We start from the raw sequence: 20,352 nt of genomic DNA, 5'->3' as shown, positions 1-20,352 counted from the left end.
TTTTTGTTGGGTTTCCAGCATTTAACCCCTGCCCTGTGGATAAACTAGCCCTGCTGCATTTAAAGAAAAGAGAGAGAGAGAACGAAAGAGCGAGCGAAAGAGCGAGTGAGTGAAAGAGAGCGAGCGAAAGAGCGCGCGAAAGAGCGCGCAAAACAGCGAGTGAGCGAAAGAGAGCGAGCGAAAGAGCGCGCAAAACAGCGAGTGAGCGAAAGAGAGCGAGCGAAAGAGCGCGCGAAAGCATGCGAAAGAGCGAGCGCGCAAGAGCGAGAGCGCGTGTACTGGGAATGCATTCAGTGGCACTCAGTGAGAGAGAAAAGTGTTTTGAAATTCTCTGCAGGTGCTTTGCTGTTGTAGTGAGTTGGTGCATGGCCTTGGCAGCTCTGGATGCCCCAGGGCATCCATGTGGCCACAGAGACCAATGGTCCTCTTGTCCCCTGTCCCTCTGGCTGAGCTCTCACTTCCTCAAGAAAAATAAAATGAGAATTGTTAACAACCCAAAGCAGCAGGAGGCAGTGTTGAAGCCCATCCTGGCAGTGGTCCAGAGGGAAAAAATACAAACAACGCATAAGCCAACAACAAAAATCCCCTGATTGGCAAAATGCTGACATCCTAAGTAGCAGGAAGTTTCTGATGATCCAAGAGCCATTGTGAAGCCCAACTGAAAAGAAAACAGTAGCTACAGTTGTTCAGCTTGGCCAGGCAAGGAACAGCTGATTCACTCAGCCTAAATCAGGAGAGGAATGCACCTTTTTGTCATGCATGAAGAGGGGTCATCCTAAGAGAGTAAAAATTCACTTTTCTGCTAAAAAAAACAACAAAACCCCAACCCACCAGAAAACATCTCAGCATTACTTCAGCACAAAGAGCAACTATGCACATGAACCAACAGCCCCACTCCTCCTTCCCTTCTTGAAAAGGATACGAAATGCTCTACAGCAATAGCGTTTCAGACTGGGGTTTTGTATCCTTTTTCCTGAAGCATGTCATTGCTCTTCACTGGTAGGGCAAATGTTCTACTCAGCTTTAAATACATGCTTCAAACAGTTTTCAGGTTATTTGGGTTCAGACAGAGCAATAAGCCCCAGATGTTTCACTGAGGTTTTGCACCAGGAAGTTCATGGTCCTTCCAGATGTCTCAGATATCTAATAGCCCAAACTTATTCTTCCTACATGACAGCCATGAATATTTTCCTTCCAACAAGCCACTTGTGAGGTTATTATAAATACATCCCTAGGTTATGGGTGCAGACTGCACCACATGGATTTATGATCATCTAATGGTAAGGAAGTAAGTCTCCCCAGTCCTTGTGTCCCAGAAGTATTTTGCATGTTCTTTATCGTTCCTTGGCACACCAGGACAGGCAAACTTCGACAGAATGAATGTAAGTAAAGAAATACACAGCTTCTTGCAGTTGTATGAAGCAGGTCAAAATGAGGGCTTGTTTCCATTGCCATAAGCCTTGTCATTTACTATTTTGAGTAGACACTCTTGCAGTGAAGTCCTATGAATGATGTGAGTGATTGGAAAGTGCTGCCCAGGGAGGTGGTGGAGTCCCCATCCCTGGAGGTGTTCAAGAGGGGAATGGATGTGGCACTTGGTGCCATGGTCTAGTCATGAGGTCTGTGGTGACAGGTTGGACTTGATGATCTTTGAGGTCTCTTCCAACCTTAGTGACACTGTGAAACACCTGAAGTGATAATATGCATAACCCCCAGTAGCCATTATGCAATCTCTCTCCATTTTTCCTCACCAATAGATAACTTTCCAACATCCGGTAGGCAATAACCACTGCCCCTTTCTCCCCACCAGCACAGGACTTCTGCTAACGCTGTCTCTGCACTGCAGTTATCAGCCATCTTCTCTCTCAAATTGTTTAGTGTGTTAACATGAACCAGTTAAGCTATCAGCAAGCATTCGTGACATGCATGCCTGAGAGCTCCTACTTCTATTTCAGAACTGAGGAGAGGCTCACACACCCATCTAAGAAAACATTACTGCTCTTTGCAGCTTTGTCTTTTGCTAATTTTAGATGTTTGCTTGGCTGGTTGCTTTTGGGGTTTGGGTTTTTCTTTGGTTGGTTCGTTTTGCTTGGGTTTTGTTGTTGTTAACTCAGCAGCAACACTGGAAAGAAAAATTAATATCCCATGCATTTTCTTAAGCAGGCAATATGTCAGCTGCCAGCGTGGGCAGCACTACACAAGACTGGGATTGCAGTTTTATTTAACAGTTCCTTGCCTAATTATTCTGATGGCAACATCTTCCACTCCTCAGATATACAGACCATTCCCAAAGCAGACACTGGCACTCCAAATGGCCATCTGTAGGGACAGGTACTGCAGCCCCAGATTTCCAAGAGTGCCAAAAAAACATATTGGGAAATAGCAAGCAGGAAAAGATGAAGGTCCTGATTTGCAGGGAGCAAACAGCAATAAGTATTCTTCCTCACTGGAATGAGAGTCATATCTTCTCTTCATCATTGCTACGGCCTGACTTTTCGTTCTCACTGTAAGACCAGTTCTACAAATCGACACACAGAGTCTTTAACACCTCCTGTGTGTCACAGAGAACGAGAAAGCTCTGGCGTCTTACAAGCATCTAGGTAGAGTATGTAACCTTACTTTGCTCTGAAGTTGTTGTCTTGCCTCAAGGCAAGTTGTTCTTGTCTCAATTAGCTGTTTTTCCTGAAGATAATGAGAGAAGGCAACCTTGACAAAAATCATTATCGGTCTAATTGTAAGGAGTCATATCTTCAGCTGCACTGGCAAAAAGCTACAATATCTTGATTTCATGTTTATTACAGCACAGAACACTTCTAGTACAAGAACTAACTACCTGAAAGGAGGTTGCAGACAGGTGGGGGTTGGTCTCTTCCCCCAGGCAACCAGCAACAGAAAAGAGGACAGTCTCTCAAGCTGCACCAGGGGAAGTGTAGGCTTGAGGTGAGGAGGAAATTCTTCACAGAAAGAGTAATTGGCTATTGGAATGTGCTGCCCAAGGAGGTGGTGGAATCACTGTCCCTGGAGGTGATCAAAAAAAGACTGGATGTGGCCCTTGAAGCCATGGTTGAGTTGATTAGATGGTGCTGGGTGATAGGCTGGACTTGATGATCTCTGAGGTCTTTTCTATCTGTTTGATTCTGTGATTTAAACCTGTGGGATCTATGGTATCTCTCTTTTATTCTCTTCTTTTCCAGTTAAGACACAATGTTTATGATATGAAATCAGACTGCTTATATGAAATTCATATAGATTAGTTTGGGTTGGAAAGGAGCCCAAAAAGAGGACCTGGTTCCAACCTGCTGCCATGGGCAGGGACACCCTCCACTAGACCAGACTGCTCAAGGCCACATTCAACCTGGCCTTGAAACTGCACTGTAGCTGGATGCACAACAGCAAGCCCTGTGCACCAGCAGAACAGTTAATATACACAATGCATTTGTCCTGACTGTCCTGCCAATACCATATGAAAAATATTGATTACTAATGAATAAATCCAGTCCTTCTTTAGAAACAACTTATTAAACAGTTGGAATAGAGGACTGTAAACAGCCTAGGATATAGATCTGCAGTCAATTCTAATGCACTTTGCAGCTGTTACATAAGTGGTGACCTTGTCCCTGCACTGGAGGGGAACCGGAACACAAAGTCCAGCTTTGCAAAGTCAGCAAAGCTGAGAGATGTGAGAGAGAAATCCTGCAAGAAAAGCCTTGCTCTTGAAGGTTATGTAGTATCTCACAGCTCCAGCAGTACTCTTCCCCTTTAGCTCCAGCAAAGCTTGATTTCCTGTCTGTACTATTACACACAATAAACCAGGTTGGAAGAGACCTTTAAAAGCTCATCGTGTCCAACTCATCAACCAATCCAACACCATCTAAACAACTAACCCATGGCACCAAGCACCCCATCAAGTCTCCTCCTGAACACCTCCAATGATGGTGACTCCACCACCTCCCCAGGCAGCCCATTCCAATGGGCAATCACTCTCTCTGTATAGAACTTCTTCCTAACATCCAACTTAAACCTCCCCTGGCGCAGCCTGAGACTGTGTCCTCTTGTTCTGGTGCTGGCTGCCTGGGACAAGAGACCAACCTCTGCCTGTCTACAACCTCCCTTCAGGGAGTTGTAGAGAGCAATAAGGTCACCCCTGAGTCTCCTCTTCTCCAGGCTAAACAACCCTAGCTCCCTCAGCCTCTCCTCACAGGGCTGTGTTCCAAACCCCTCACCAACTTCGTTGCCCTTCCCTGAACGAGTGTTCCAGCAAGTCAACCTCCTTCCTAAACTGAGGGGCTGAGAACTGGACACAGGACTCAAGGTGTGGCCTAACCAGTGCAGTGTACAGGGGCAGAATGACCTCCCTGCTCCTGCTGGCCACACTGTTCCTGATGCAAGCCAGGATGCCATTGGCCCTCTTGGCTGCCTGGGCACACTGCAGGCTCATGTTCAGCCTACCATTGACCAGCATCCTCAGGTCCCTCTCTGCCTGGCTGCTCTCCAGCCACTGTGACCCCAGCCTGTAGCACTGCCTGGGGTTGCTGTGGCCAATGTGCAGAACCCAGCACTTGGATGTGTTCAATCTCATGCCGTTGGCCTCTGCCCATCTGTCCAGCAATCTAGTCCTCCTTTATTTTTTTCCAGTTAATTAAATTGCTACCAGATAAATTTATACTTCATTGTCCAGGGAAGACCAACCAAGTCAGACAGCTGAACCACTTAATGAGTATCCAATACCATACTGACATCAAGCCTGCTGAAGAAGGAGACAGCTCATTTTCACTTACAGATAGGAAACCTGATTTTCACTTAGAGAAGCTTAATGAATTCAAAGACAGCAAAATAATCCCCCTGCCCCCAAATAATAAAATAAGAGTAAATACAAATCTATTTTCTCTTGGACAAGAGCAAAACAAGGTGACAATAAAAACTTGCTTGCTGACTCAGCACTTCAGTCTGCTTTGCACTGATTTTAGCGATCATGCTAAGGGCACAAAGTGACAGCCCAAGGAGAACTGCATAAACTGTTACCTCTGAAATCTGCCAGCAGCAACACTGGTAATTAACTGCACACAATTTTGCCATTAAAAGACATTCTGCTGAAGAGCTTCTTCTGGAATCCCAGGTGCTCTGTTCTTCAAACAGAAGATCTTCGCTCAGTAATCTCAACCAAGCACGTCCGCAACTCACAGAATGCTCTGACCTTTTTGATAGCACTGCAGTTTATGGCAACACCCTTCACACAGCCAGCCCTCCAGAAACTGCTTCCAAGAGTCAGGAAGTTACAACAGTACTATTTTCCAGGTTTAAAAAAAGCACTTCTGTTGAGAAACTACAGCCTCTCTCCAGGCTAGTTTTCGCCCACTGTTGTCTAAGGTCGAAGAAAGAGGCAGGCCCTAGTTACTTGGGACAGTTGTGCCACAAAATACTCATTGCCATGGCTTCATCCCTAAGCGACAAAGAAGTTATCATCAGGACCCAAAATGTGTCTCCTTGAGGAGGCTGACTTGGTGACCCACAAACCATCATCACTGAGCTTGTCCCTCCTGCCAGAGTGCAGGCTGCAGTATTAGAAAACAGGAAGGGGAGAAGTAGGAAGAATGAGAGAGAGCACAAACACTGCTTTACTACACAAGTCTCTGACATTGCCTAAACACTTCAGCACGTTTGTATCAACACTCTCTGGCTGGGGCCTTTCACTCGCCTCTATTTCTCTGTAACAGCTAAACACAGTAATTAGCTTCAATAGCATCTGCTTAAGTAAACAGGTTTTTCCATTTCCATTAGTAGCTCATAAAGACAGACACCAATACCAGCACCACCCAGGCTGTTGCCAGTGGTGGGAGCTGTGCAATCAGGCCAAAACAGATTCCATTGCAACTGCAAATATGAGTCAAATTCCCTGGTGGCAGACAGGTGCAAGGTTACACAAGGATGCTGTTACAGGCTACGGTAAGAACATCCACACCAAATCACTCATATACTTCCCCAAGGAGCTCATTACAATTTCTCACAACAAATCCTATCAAATTTAACAGATACAGCTGAAAAATCAACAGAGGTTTCAGTTTGCTAGAACAGATTAGCCCAACTACCAAAGTACAGTCTGCACGAGAAATCACTCGAAGGACAGAAATTACTAGCTGTCACATGGCAATACACTCCAAGTCACTCATTTTAAACTACCAACCAGCCAGCCTGCTATAAACTAACATGAAGGCAAAATTTCAGGATTAACCTCCACTGACTCACCTACAGAACACACTTCAGTCTTGACTTATTTAGAAGAAATGAACAAAGAACCAAGAAGAGAAAACAGAAGTAGACAGAACGATGCTTTGGTGGCATTTCCATAGACACACAAGCATCCCAGAAAGTAATCTTTGTACAGCAGTTGTTTGCAGTCTGTTTGCCTTTTCCTGATGTTACCATCTCAATCCAGAGACCCCACCTGGAGTACTGCCTCCAGTTCTGGAGCCCCTATGACAAGAGGGATCTGGAGGTGCTGGAAGGTGTCCAGAGCAGGGCCAGGAGGATGAGCAGAGGGCTGGAGCTGCTCTGCTGTGAGGACAGACTGAAGGAGTTGGGGCTGTTCAGTCTGCAGAAGAGAAGGCTCCAAGGTGACCTCACTGTGGCCTTCCAGGATCTGGAGGGGGCCTACAAGAAGGCTGGGGAGGGACTGCTCAGGATCTCAGGGAGTGATAGGACTAGGGGGAATGGAATGAAGCTGGAGGTGGGGAGATTCAGGCTAGATGTGAGGAGGAAGTTCTTCCCCATGAGAGTGGTGAAGCCCTGGAATGGGTTGTCCAGGGAGGTGGTTGGGGCCCTGTCCCTGGAGGTGTTTAAGGCCAGGCTGGATGAGGCTCTGGCCAGGCTGATCTAGTGTGGGGTGTCCCTGGCCATGGCAGGGGGGTTGGAACTGGATGATCCTTGTGGTCCCTTCCAACCCTGAGTGATACTATGAATCCCTTGTCAGTGTGTGTCACATGCGAGTTCCTTCAGAGGAATTCACTGGGGAAAAAGGGATTTTCATTTGAATATGTCTTGAAACTGTTGTTACAAGTTGGTGCTTAATGATCTCAGAGATTTACTGATTTTATTTCAAGGAAGGTAATTTGGTGGACAAGGAATGTGAGATCATAATTTTAATCAATCTCCCCTGAATTTTCTTAAAATAACACTTCCTGATAACCACTCACGCGATGGGAAGCTGAGTGTATCCTTCTGAAATGTTTACAGGAACATTAGTGAACAAACCACAACAACATCAAAGGAAGTAAGCACAGCTCAACTGACACTTCACTGAAAATATTTCTAACCTTTTTGTCCCTAAAATCACACCTAGCTGCCCTGTCCTCCATATGCTACTACCAGTGGCTTTTCCACAGAAGCAACACAGAATCATAGAATCAAGAAGGTTGGAAAAGACCTCAGAGATCATCAAGTCCAACCTGTCACCCAACACCTCCTGACTAACTAAACCATGGCACCAAGTGCCACATCCAGTCCTTTTTTGAACACCTCCAGGGATGGGGACTCCACCACCTCCCTGGGCAGCACATTCCAAAGGCTAACAACTCTTTCTGTGAAGAACTTTCTCCTCACCTCCAGCCTAAACCTCCCCTGGCACAGCTTGAGACTGTGTCCTCTTGTTCTGCTGCTGGCTGCCTGGGAGAAGAGACCAAACCCCACCTGGCTACAACCTGCTTTCAGGTAGTTGTAGAGAGCAATAAGGTCTGCCCTGAGCCTCCTCTTCTCCAGGCTAAGCAACCCCAGCTCCCTCAGCCTCTCCTCACAGGGCTGTGCTCCAGACCCCTCCCCAGCCTCGTTGCCCTTCTCTGGACATGTTTAAGAAGGACATTGAGACTCTTGAACATCAACTTAAAGACCAGTTTTAGGGCAAGAGCATTCCTTCAGCAGCCTACCGGAACTATCAAAGAATTTAATGCAGTAGGTCACACTAGCCACCTTCATCAAGGTAAGAATATACTTCAATCAAGATAAAATCCTAGAGGTTGCTGGACAGCATTCTGCCTATGGCCTCTGTCAACTTTTAATTGTATTACACTACCAACAAACTGCCAAAGCAGAGCACGGCCGAGGAGCACACAGCACGTCTGAGCGAAGCCTATTTTTAGCCTGCAATTCAATCCCCTTCTTACAACAGCTAGGATTAAAGCCCGAGACAGCCATGGTACTGCACGCAGGCCAAAGCAATTACACATTGAAACGTGCTGAGAGAGGATGACGGTGAACTGGAGTCAGTGTTGGAGGAGCAGCACTAGACAGACAGCTGCTCTATGCTGGCGGATGTCTTCACTGGCAAAGCGTACACCTGCAGCTCACCACTCATACAGTGCACAGCAGAAAGCACTACAGCAAATGACTTTCTTTGTCCATTTCTTTCCAATGTGAGCTAGCACTTATGAAAGACAGCGTCTCTGTGAACCTGAAAATCAGCATCTTTTATAGAATAGAATAGAATTAACCAGGTTGGAAGAGACCTTTCAGATCATTGAGTCCAACCTATCACCCAAGACCATCTAATCAACTCAACCATGGTACCAAGCGCCCCATCCAGGCTCTTCCTAAACACCTCCAGTGATGGTGACTCCACCACCTCCCTGGGCAGCACATCCCAATGGCCAATCTCTCTTGCTGGGAAGAACTTATTCCTATCATCCAGCCTAAACCTCCCCTGGCACAGCCTGAGACTGTGTCCTCTTGTTCTGGTGCTGGTTACCTGGGAGAAGAGACCAGCCCCCACCTGTCTACAACCTCCCTTCAGTGAGTTGTAGACAGCAGCTTCATTGGCAGTTGTTCTGATGACTTAGCTCTTTCAAGGCTAGAGCAGCCCACTTCAATTCTGCCCTGGAAATACTGCCTAGGAAACAACTCAGTCCTCACCCTGTGTGTTCCTGAAATTCTGTGCTGAGGTAGCACTTACAGGACCAGTTTTGAAACAGCACTTGCAAGGATGCTTTTAAATACCTGCCTTTTGTAACACTGGAAAACAGAAAAGTACTTTTAAACTATTCTTTTTTCAAGCCAATACATTTTTATACATTCAAATATGAAGTCTTAATTAAAAAATATTAAGCTCTTGATGTCTTTTAATATTCAGGAGTCACATTTTCAGACTTTTCCCCTTCCTTCCTTCCTTTCTTTCCTTTTCTTTCTTTCTTTCTTCCTTCCTAACCAGTGCAGTGTACAGGGGCAGAATGACCTCCCTGCTCCTGCTGGCCACACTGTTCTTGATGCAGGCCAGGATGCCATTGGCCCTCTTGGCTGCCTGGGCACACTGCAGGCTCATGTTCAGCCCACCATCAGTGAGGCCATTTGCCCTAGCAGTACCTCCTCTCCCTCAGGCACACAGTTACGGTTTTGAGTGGGGTTTTTTTAATGCCCATTTTCAAATCACATTGCAGTTTCCTATAAATACACCCACAGGAGTTAGATTAACTGTGCCTCACAAATTCAAGAGCCCCCAAATCATGCCTGGTGATTCACAACAAACGTTGAGTGGACTCATCAGTGAGAGGCCAGGAACTTCATCTTCTCCATGGTGATAACAGAGCCATCACAAAAAGCTAGGCACAAAATATCCACCTGAAGCAGCTACTTTACCTCTGAGCCTGTTACCTGCAGCTGCAACTTCAGTTCTACAGAAAATCTTTATTTCCTTAGTGTCACTTAACAAACGATGAAAGGCTCATTAGCAAATCTGAGTCTAATAGCTTCAAAGAACAGCGCTGAAATGTCTGGTACTTTGAGTTTTAATTAATGTCAAAGCTGCTTGCAATTCCGTTTTTGACTGGTATAGTCAAAGAGAAGTGAGCAGGGAAACCATGACTAGACCATGGCACCAAGTGCCACATCCAATCCCCTCTTGAACACCTCCAGGGACGGTGACTCCACCACCTCCCTGGGCAGCCCACTCCAATGGCTAACAACTCTCTCTGTGAAGGACTTTCTCCTCACCTTGAGCCCAAACTCCGCCCCTGCCCTTCCAGGTTGGAAGAGACCTTCAAGATCATCGAGTCCAACTCATCACCCAACACCACCCAATCAACTAAACCATGCAACCAAGCATCCCATCAAGCCTCCTCCCAAACACCTCCAGTGATGGTGACTCCACCACCTCCCCGGGCAGCCCACTCCAATGGGCAATCACTCTCTCTGTGAAGAACATCCATGACACAACCCAGTGGAACAGCCCCTGCTATCAGTTTACATCATACCGTGCCCCAGAGTCACCCCTGGCTTTTATCTAGGAATAAATTACAGCACCTGAAGAGAGAAATCTGCAGGGTTCTTTATGAATGAAACTCCTGGATCACTCTAGTGCTCACTGGATTTGTTTGCAGTACTTACTGCTTTTTGAATGACACTGTTCCTAACTACGAATTCTTGGAAGAGACTTAAAACACAGAAGTTGCCTCCAGTTTCCTCAGAGGGAACAGGAGATAAAACCAGCTGTGCTCGTATCACTCTGTCTCCCCTTTCCACCATGACCACCAGTACACCATAGGCACTGTGAGATTTTTTTTGTTTCTTTTCCCATTATTACACAAAGTATTTCAGTTCCATTACCTTGACAAAACAGACATGTGATTTCCTGTAGCACTGTACACATGTATTTCTTACAGAGCTACCCCAACGCTGAACAGTACTGTGGGATGTGAAAACACAATATGGCAACATACTCAGCCTGCTGTGATGATATGAGTAAGTTAAATGAAGAAGATCATAGAAATGTTAGGGTTGGGAGGGATCTCAAGGATCAGCCAGTCTCAACCCCTTGCCCCTCACATGAGATCAGGTTGCTCACAGCCACATCCAGCCTGGCCCTCTAGGGCTGAGGCTTCCACCACCTCCCCGGGCAACCTGTGCCAGCCTCTCACCACCCTCATGGGGAAGAATTTCTTCCTAATATCCAATCTGAATCTACCCATGTAGTGGTTTGAGCCTTAACTGGGAGTTAAAAGCCCACATGGGGAAAAGGCTGACAATCTCTTCCCCACTCCCCCCCACCTCCTCCCTCCAAACAGAGAGAGAAAGAAAAAGGGGTAAGGAGCAAATCCACTAAACAACAATCTGGAGTTGGCTTGGAAGTAGAGAGGCAAAGAATTTTTCTTTAAACTATATATATATATATATATGACAATAACAGGAAAAGTTCACAAGGGCAAGGAACAAGAGTGGATGGGAGTGGGACAGAAAAGAATAATACAAAACCAGTCTTTCTCTGGGGAGGCACGGAGGCAGCAGGGAAAAGGATCAGGTCTGGCCACGTGGCTGAGGAGCAGGAGGGCAGCTGCAGTAGCTCTCATCCAGCAGAGGCAGGAGCCAAAAGGAGATCCAACAGCTATGATGTCCTGATTTTACACCCTATCTGGGCAGAGAGGGGGGAGTGGAACAGACTCAGCTTTCCCAGGGGAAAGGCCCTGCAGGGAGGGTAACGTACTCTCAAGCCCTCCACCCTGCTTTCTTCTTTTGTGTTCAGAAAAAGGCTTAACCCACCACAACCCATTTCTAGGTTTTTTTCCATTTTCCATAGTCCTATCGCTCCCTGACACCCTCAAAAGTCCCTCCCCAGCTTTCTTGTAGCCCCCTTCAGATGCTGGAAGGTCACAAAAAGGTCTCCTCGAAGCCTCCTCTTCTCCAGACTGAACAACCCCCAACCCTCTCAGTCTGTCCTCATAGCAGAGCAGCTCCAGCCCTCTGATCATGCTCGTGGCCCTTCTCTGCACACCTTCCAGCACCTCCAGATCCTTCCTGTAACAGAGGCTCCAGAACTGGACACAGTACTCCAGGTGGGGTCTCACCAGAGTGAAGCAGAGGGGGAGAATCACCTCCCTTGACCTGCTGGCTATGCTTCTCTTCCTGCAGTCAAGGTTCTGATTGACTCTCTGGGCTGCAAGTGCTCACTGCTGGCTCCTGTTGAGCGTCTCATCCACCAGCACCCCAAAGGCCTTTTCTTCAGGGCTGCTCTCGAGCCAGTCCCTTGGTGCTTGGGATTGCCCTGACCCAGATGCAGGACCTTGCATTTGGTCTTGTTGAACCTCAAGAGGTTGTCATGGGCTCACCTCTCTAGCCTGTCAAGGACCCTCTGGATGGATCCCTTCCCTCTAGTGTGTCTGCTGTACCACACAGCTTGGTGTCACCAGCAAGCAGTCTCTAAGAAAAGCACACCACTCGCCGCTGGCCATGTATATATATCCACTCTGCTGAATGACTCTGTGTCAGCAAGTCAGAAGGATCAAGTATCACAAAGCAATTCAAAACCAACAAACCCAAAGTACTAAATTAGACTCAAAGCTCATGATTGGCATTGGGCCTGAGCCACAAATTTAGACTGACTTCTGAATTTTCCAAAGGTTCACAGAAATGGGCAAAAGGGACATCTGAATTCAGAATCTAGACTATATTTAGGTCTCATTCATATAATGGACAGTAAGAGAGACCTAAAATCCTCAGAAACAAAGCAATAAAAGCCAAATTCAAAATGGCACTTCAGGCAACCTAATCAACATAAGCAACCCAAAGAAACTCTGCTTAGTTACCCTGCAAAGATTTGTAGATGTGGATAAAAATACCAGAAAATAACTTGTCCTACTTCATTGCATCAGCAACTGAGGTGGTGTGTCATCATCTATCTCTGGGCAATAAGCAAGGCAAGTGCTCCTGATGACCCCCACAGGGTTCAGTTTGGCACAGGGTATGCCTGCCACACACACAAGGCAGAACTGAGCAGAATGTAGCATACAGCAAACTGCTTGATCCAAGGTATGGCTGTAGGGAACAGCGTGCACAGAAACAGAATGGGCTGCCCAGGGAGGTGGTGGAGTCACCATCACTGGAGGTGTCTAGGAAGAGACTGGATGAGGCACTTGGTGCCATGGTTTAGTTGGCTAGCTGGTGTTGGGGGATAGGTTGGACTTGATGATCTCAAAGGTCTTTTCTGACCTAGTTAATTCTATTCTATTCTAAAGAGCATGAGATAAAAAAAGGGAAGAGGCACAGAGCTGCAAGAGAAAAGATTTCAAACACCTTTCTTCTCAGTTTTGACTACAAACTGCCTTAGCTCTTCACCTCATCCAAATACTTTGTGTATTCAGGGTAGTAAAGTTCATCCTAGCCCGTTCGTGGAACTCAGGCACCTCACTTCACTGCACTCCTCCACAGGATCACAAAATACTGCAACTCAGAAGACACCCTATAGATCCACACCTGCATCCAGACCCCAGGGTACTTATAGAATCAGAGAAGTGTCAGGGTTGGAAAGGACCTCTAGGATCATCCAGTTCCAGCCCGCCTGCCATGGGCAGGGACACCTCACACTACAGCAGGTTGCTCAGAACCACGTCCAGCCTGCCCTTAAAAACCTCCAGGGATGAGGCTTCCATCACCTCCCTGGGCAACCTGTGCCAGTGTATGGAGAAGTAGTAGTAAAACCAGCATATGAAATCAAGTGTTGTGCTTTCAAAGACCAAGACTAAAGAAATGCAGCACATTAGAGTCAAATTCTAACACTGCTGGCTGCAAAAAGTTACTAATGACATACTGTGACAAGTCAGAAGGTCAGAGCATTTTTCATTTGAGATTTAAATGTTTTTCTTAATAATTTGTTACAATATTTGACTTGCAACATACAAGGTCTTTTATTAACTATAAAAATACCACCAGCACTACAAACTTCAGCTCTGCAGTGGTAAAAATCTGACACCCCTTGAAGTAAGCAGGATTCCTTCTACTGACTTCAGACTCTCAGGTATGTCCCACAGCAGTACATCATCACAGTATCACCAAGGGTGGAAGAGACCTCAAAGATCATCTTACAAGATGTAAAAACTCGATGGTGATCTGAAGGCAGCAAGCTGGCACCTCTGTTCAGAGGATAAGTGGAACACAGCCCTGTGAGGAGAGACTGAGGGAGCTGGGGCTGCTTAGCCTGGAGAGGAGGAGACTCAGGGGTGACCTTATTGCTCTCTGCAACTCCCTGAAGGGAGGTTGTAGACAGGCAGAGGTTGGTCTCTTCTCCCAGGCAGCCAGCACCAGAACAAGAGGACACAGTCTCAGGCTGCACCAGGGGAGGTTTAGGCTGGATGTTAGGAAGAAGTTCTATACAGAGAGAGTGATTGCCCATTGGAATGGGCTGCCTGGGGAGGTGGTGGAGTCACCATCACTGGAGGTGTTCAGGAGGAGACTTGATGGGGTGCTTGGTGCCATGGGTTAGTTGATTAGGTGGGTTGGATTGGTTGATGGGTTGGACACAATGATCTTGAAGGTCTCTTCCAACCTGGTCTATTCTATTCTATTAGCCAAGTAAAAAGATTTAAAAACTAATTAAAGAAAACTGGCATTGATCATCTGAACTTGCTGGCAAAAGGCCAAGACTTCGGAAGATTTCAGGAATGACTTAACAGCACTACTACATATCTGAGCTATAACCTCCTCTATTTCAAGATATTTTGCTCTAGTCACCTCAAGATACTAAATGGATCATCAAGCTATTAGTCCTCTAATTTTCAAAATAATTAATCAATCGAGCCTCAAATGTGTCATAATGACCTGACACCTGAACTTCAACCCATGCTTTGCTCTGACAGCTGCATTCCTCTAAGATCAGAGTTGGTCCTGATCTCTGAGAAAAAGGAAGCTAAATTTTCTGAGTCAGATAATGCGGTGATCTTCTAGAGAGCAGATGAACATAGTCTTCAGGAAAAGCTGCAGAAAGGATACCCCCACCTATGGAATAGAAAACGTCATGCCTGTCCTTAAAAAGCCACACGTAAAAGTTGGTTCTACAAAAGTCCCACCAAGATGTAATGCCAAAGAGGCAAGTTGCACCAGCTGCAAGCACACAAAGAGCTAAGCTTTCAGTATAATTAAAGAAGGTAAACAACTCCAATCAACCTTTTTAGTTTTCTTCTTTGTAGAAGCTAAAAGAAGGTCAAGAGACATAATTAAGGCAAACACAAAGGTAACTGTAACTACGTAAGCAGATTTCATTGAGTCTGCCTACATCATTACAACCACGGAAACAAAACATTTGCAGAAGTCAGACCCTCAGACTAACAAGTCGCTAGACCAGGACTTGTCTTTAGCTGTGTAGCCATGTTTCAATGGCTGAGTTAATAGCACCTCTAGAGATTTAGGCAGCCTTTCATCCTCCAAAGTCGGCAAGTCCAGTTTCCAAACATAATTAAACCTGTTAAACCACACACAGGAACACTGGGCAGGAGTGAAATTCAGAGAAGTGGCCATGGATTTAGAGCGACTCCTACGACACTAAGCTGTGGAGGTTTGGCCAGTACTGGGTCACACAAAAAACACCAGGACACTATTCAAAACAAAATACAACACACTGAAATATCCTTAAAAATGAGGTCGAATTAACTGTCGATCCAGATTTTAAACTATTGGGCTTTTACTTCATTAAGCGCTGGAATCAATCCTGCCCTTCTTTTAATTAGCTCTGACTTAAGAAAAAAGGCCTCCCTGGAAAACAATGGGACCAGTCTGAACCGAGGACGATTGAGCACATGAAAACAGCATTGACCCAGCACACCAAGAGCTTCCAAAGGTTTTGTGCATCAGGCAGAGCTCTGTTCACTGGATGCTGTATCCTTGGCAACTATTATGCAAGAAACTGTTCTAAAAAGGCAAGACTTCTGTCTGCTCCAAAAGCTTTTATCTGAAATAGTTTTACGGGGTTTTAGAAATCCTTAAAACTGAGGGCACACACAGCTCCTTTGTCATCTTCCCACAAGCTCCCAAGAGCAAGACGTAACACAAGAAGTGATTTTAAGGAAGTGTTTTCCCGCCGCTTCACCAGGCAGCGAGTGAAAGCTTTATCTCAGCTTTGACTTTGCTGTAAATTAAAATAAAGAAGCGGGCATTTTTCCTTTTCTTTTAAGTTTTTTTTCTTTGACGCACTCTGCAGAGGTTGTGTGCAGATAAAGTAATGAAAGGACATTACTGTGTCAATCAATGGCAGTGTTTTGAAAACTGAAAATTCACAAGCTCATGCCCAGGTGCCTGACTTCAAGGGCAGAGCTACACATGCCAGCATAGGTAGGAGGCGAGGTATGAACCAGACTGGGAAGATTGGACAAGGGCCGCGGCAGCAACACGCTGCAGCACTTTGCAAGACGAAGGAGTAGTAGCAATTGTTTCAAGGGCAGCAGACACACTGCTATTTTTATCAGCCCTGGCTCTAACTGCCTGGCTCATTAAACCTGACCACAGCACAACTCGGATCCCATCCGCGCCACCGTGCTCCTCGCAGCTTGGCCGTCCTCAGCCAGCACGTTAACCCTCAGCCAGCACGTTAACCCTCAGCCAGCACGTTAACCCTCAGCCAGCACGTTAACCCTCAGCCAGCACGTTAACCCTCAGCCAGCACGTTAACCCTCAGCCAGCACGTTAACCCTCAGCCAGCACGTTAACCCTCAGCCAGCACGTTAACCCTCAGCGTGCCCAGCCCCGGCTAGCGAGAGCAGGCATCATCTGCTACCCAGCCAGGGCTCTGCTTTGGGGGCGGCTTTTGTTTTGTGCCGGGTTTATTTTCCTTCTCCTAAGGAAAACATACAGCAGCTACAAGTAAAACACGAGCAGTATCTGCTCTTGAAGGTGTCTGAAAACAAGAGCGGCAGGGGAAGCCCCTCCGGCGCTCCCCCAGGCCTCACCCCGGGATTTAAGAAAATATTTACCCTGCCGCGGCGAGGGATAGCGCCGGCGCGACCCACGATCCGAGCCGGCGGAGCAGCCCCACCGGGCTCCGAGCACGGCCTTCCGCCCGGCAGCGGCCCGGGGGGGACCCGCCGCCGTCCCGCGGGGAAGCCGCTGCCGCTTACCCCCTGCCCTCCTCCCGCCCCCAGTACCTTCTGCGGTGCGCGGAGGAGCCGGTGCACTCCGGGCAGCTGGGTGGCGAGCGGGATGTCCTCCCGGAAGGTGTACAGGGGCGGCCGGGTGGGCTCGGGGAAGTTGGTGCTGTTGAAAGGGTCGGTGTCATCCAGCAGCTGCACCCTGCACACCAGCGTGGCCATGGCGCATCCATCCACTGTCGCAGCGCGGGTGCAGACGGCGGAGCGGGCACCACCGAGTCTTCGACGGCGAGGCGCTGCGTGCGTGCCCGCCGCCGGCGGGGAGCGGCGCTTCCCACCCGACCGTAGCCCCCCCGGCGCAGGTCTGGCTAGCCGGCAACCTCCCTGCTCCCCGAGCGGACGCCGGCCGCCTCACAGCCACCCCGCTCCAGGGAGGCCGCCCATGGCCCCTTCCTCGCCGGGATCCACGAGTACAGGAGCGATTCAGGCCGAGAAAGGAGGCGGTGACGGAGCCGCGGAGCGCGGGCAATGCGGCAGCTCCCCCATGCCCAGCCGCTACGCGCCGAGCGGGCAGCAGGACTGCCGCGGCCGGCACAGGCAGCGCAGCCGCGCCAGGCAGAAGGCAGGCAGCGCCGCCTCACGGCCACCCGCGGCGCTGCCTCCAGGACGCCCCGGTGGCCGCCGTCTTCTCCGCTCAGCCTGAAGGGACCTCCGCGCAGAGAGAGGGACGGACACTGCGCGGGATCCTCTTGCCTCCGCCGAGTTGGGCGGAGATGAAAGAGACCATGGTGTTTGCATGAAGCAGCTGTTTCCTTCCAAATGATTACTGGTTTGGGAGTATTTGTCACCACTGAAACAACAGGGAATTTCTGCACACACATGATCTGTCCTTCTGTTTCTCATGTCTCCCAGAACTTGTCATGATTTGGTTTGGCCTGCAGTTGTGCGTTGAGGAGAGACTCAGGGAGCTGGGGTTGCTTAGCCTGGAGAGGAGGAGACTCAGGGGTGACCTTATTGCTCTCTACAACTACCTGAAGGGAAGTTGTAGACAGGCGGATGTTGGTCTCTTCTCCCAGGCAGCCAGCAGCAGAACAAGAGGACACAGTCTCAGGCTGCGCCAGGGGAGGTTTAGGTTGGATGTTAGGAAGAAGTTCTATACAGAGAGAGTGATTGCCCATTGGAATGTGCTGCCCAGGGAGGTGGTGGAGTCACCATCCCTGGAGGTGTTCAAGAGGAGACTTGATGGGGTGCTTGGTGCCATGGGTTAGTTGATTAGGTGGTGTTGGATGATAGGTTGGATGCGATGATCTTGAAGGCCTCTTCCAACCTGGTCTATTCTATTCTATTCTATTCTAAATTCTAAATGTTGTAAGGAAAAGTCAGACGTTGTGTGTTGTGATCTTCGACTGGGTTTCGCCATGTGAGCTGGCCAGTGGAGATACTTTCTGTGATCAGGCTGCTTGAGAGAAAACAAAAGTGCTGCAAAGTGTCCTGGCTTCAGTTGCTATCGAGTTGTTCGGTTTTTTTTCCTGGTGGCTGCTACAGTTCTGTGGTTTGACTGAGCCTGAACTTGGGGTTGTAGCTACCTAGACTTTTTACTTATTGTAAACATCCCCAAAGCACTACTGACCTTTGAATTTCAGAAGCTGGACTTTATTTGAATTATAGTTCAAACAATACAGGTGGAAAGAGAAAGCACAGATCTGCTGGATGAAACTGAATAACATTACAAAGTCTCTCTGTGTGTAGAGGGAGAGCACTACATGTTTAAATTTCATTTTTGAATGTTTCCCACCTTCCTACATGTTCTTCAGAGACCTTCTGAAGCTGCAATCTTTTTCCATCAGGCTAAGCCAGGACTGTATAGTTTGCTTCCTCATTTTCCAAGCAGTCACCAGTTTCTGCTCCTGCTGCAAAGCCATACTTCAGAAGGATAAAAGTCCCTCCTCCCACCCTGCTCTGCTTTGCAGTCTGCTGCAGAGCACTCTCTCCTCTCTCCTCCTTCCACAGGGTTGCATTTATCCAGTGCAGTGGCTAAAAGAAGGCAAGCAGGCAACTTTTTGTCTTTCTGGCTCACTACAGCCTTTTAAAGGAACATATGTGGCTTTTAAAAGACCTTAACACACAGTAAAATGCAAACGAGCAACCAGCTACTATCTGTCAGAGGTATGCGGCATGAGGCACCCCAGGCACTGCATCTGGAAAGACAATCAGAGACATGACAAAACCAGCACATGTGGTGTCTCACCCCATTCCTCATCACAGAACATATGGCACTGTCAGAGGGAGACTGAGCATGCAGGGGCTCTGGGAAACCCTTGTCAGTCCGAGCTATGTCCTTAGAAGTATCAGGCTACTGAGTCCCTTTCCTGGGGCAGACAACTCATGGGCTGTGTAACTCGCTGATCGTGGGGTTCTGAAGCCCATCTCCAGCCTTTCCTAAAAACCAAGCCTAAGCATGATCAAGTTTTAAGCTCCCAAGTTCTTTTTACAAAAACACAAGGGGGGCACCCTTAGCACAGACATGTTTTTCAGGAATGAAGCAACTTAGGCTGATTTATCCTTCATAACTCACCCCATCATTGGCATTTCTTTCAAATACCTAGTTGAATGAGTTAAGAGGGTGTGTCAAACTCAGATTTGAATGTCATAGAAACAACCAGGTTAGAAAAGACCTCAGAAATCATCAAGTCCAACCTGTTACCTAACACCTCATAACAACTAAACCATGGCTTCAAGTGCCACATCCAATCCTTTTTTGAACACCTCCAGGGACGGTGACTCCACCACCTCCCTGGGCAGCACATCCCAATGGCAAATTACTCCTTCTGGGAAGAACTTTCTCCTCACCTCCAGCCTAAACCTCTCATGGCACAGCTTGAGACTGTGTCCTCTTGTTCTGGTGCTGGTTGCCTGGGAGAAGAGACCAACCTCCAACTGGCTACAACCTCCCTTCAGGGAGTTGTAGACAACAAGAAGGTCTCCTCTGAGCCTCCTCTTCTCCAGGCTAAACAACCCCAGCTCCCTCAGCCTCTCCTCACAGGGCTGTGCTCCAGACCTCTCCCCAGCCTTGTTGCCCTTCTCTGGACACATTCAAGAGTCTGAATCTCCTTCTTCATTATTGCTGAAATGTGAATGTTAAAATAACACCATTTTTTATCACTAATATCCTCTTTTTTTATTAAAGACATCGTGTATATCCACATTTGCTGGCAAGTTATTGAAGCCTATTCTGTAACCCAGGGACCACCCAGACACAATGTATATATTTCAGCAGTTTTAAAACATGACACTAGGTATCCAAGCAATTGGAATACCTCCACAGGAACAGCAGTTTTGCTGGTATGTCATCATGCCCACACAGATCTAGATGCATGACCATGAGTTTACCATGGGAGCATGTGAAGTGGCCAGCTCTTTAGCTTCTGTAGCTCTCTTTTTCAGGCAAATTGAGCTGCTTTGCTAATTCATTTTTTTTTCTTCAACTTCAAGCAATTTTAGTTATGAGATAACAAAAACAATGTTATCT

General features: G+C 47.5%; 1 protein-coding gene across 1 annotated transcript in view; it reads right to left on the bottom strand.

Annotated features, from left to right (window-relative positions):
- FHOD3 (formin homology 2 domain containing 3) overlaps positions 1-17,299 on the bottom strand; it is a 326,323-nt gene extending 309,024 nt beyond the window's left edge. The window contains 1 exon segment of the mRNA XM_068166897.1: positions 16,881-17,299. Within this exon segment, the coding sequence (XP_068022998.1) occupies positions 16,881-17,045 (165 nt within the window). The 5' untranslated portion in view covers positions 17,046-17,299.
- Positions 17,300-20,352: the final 3,053 nt, after the last annotated feature.

Source organism: Melanerpes formicivorus, unplaced genomic scaffold, assembly GCF_026170545.1.
Source record: "Melanerpes formicivorus ecotype bairdi unplaced genomic scaffold, bMelFor1.0.p_v2 SCAF_111, whole genome shotgun sequence".
Lineage (NCBI taxonomy): Eukaryota > Metazoa > Chordata > Aves > Piciformes > Picidae > Melanerpes > Melanerpes formicivorus.
Note: the sequence above shows the minus strand (reverse complement) of the source record. Positions and strands in the feature narration are given on the sequence as shown.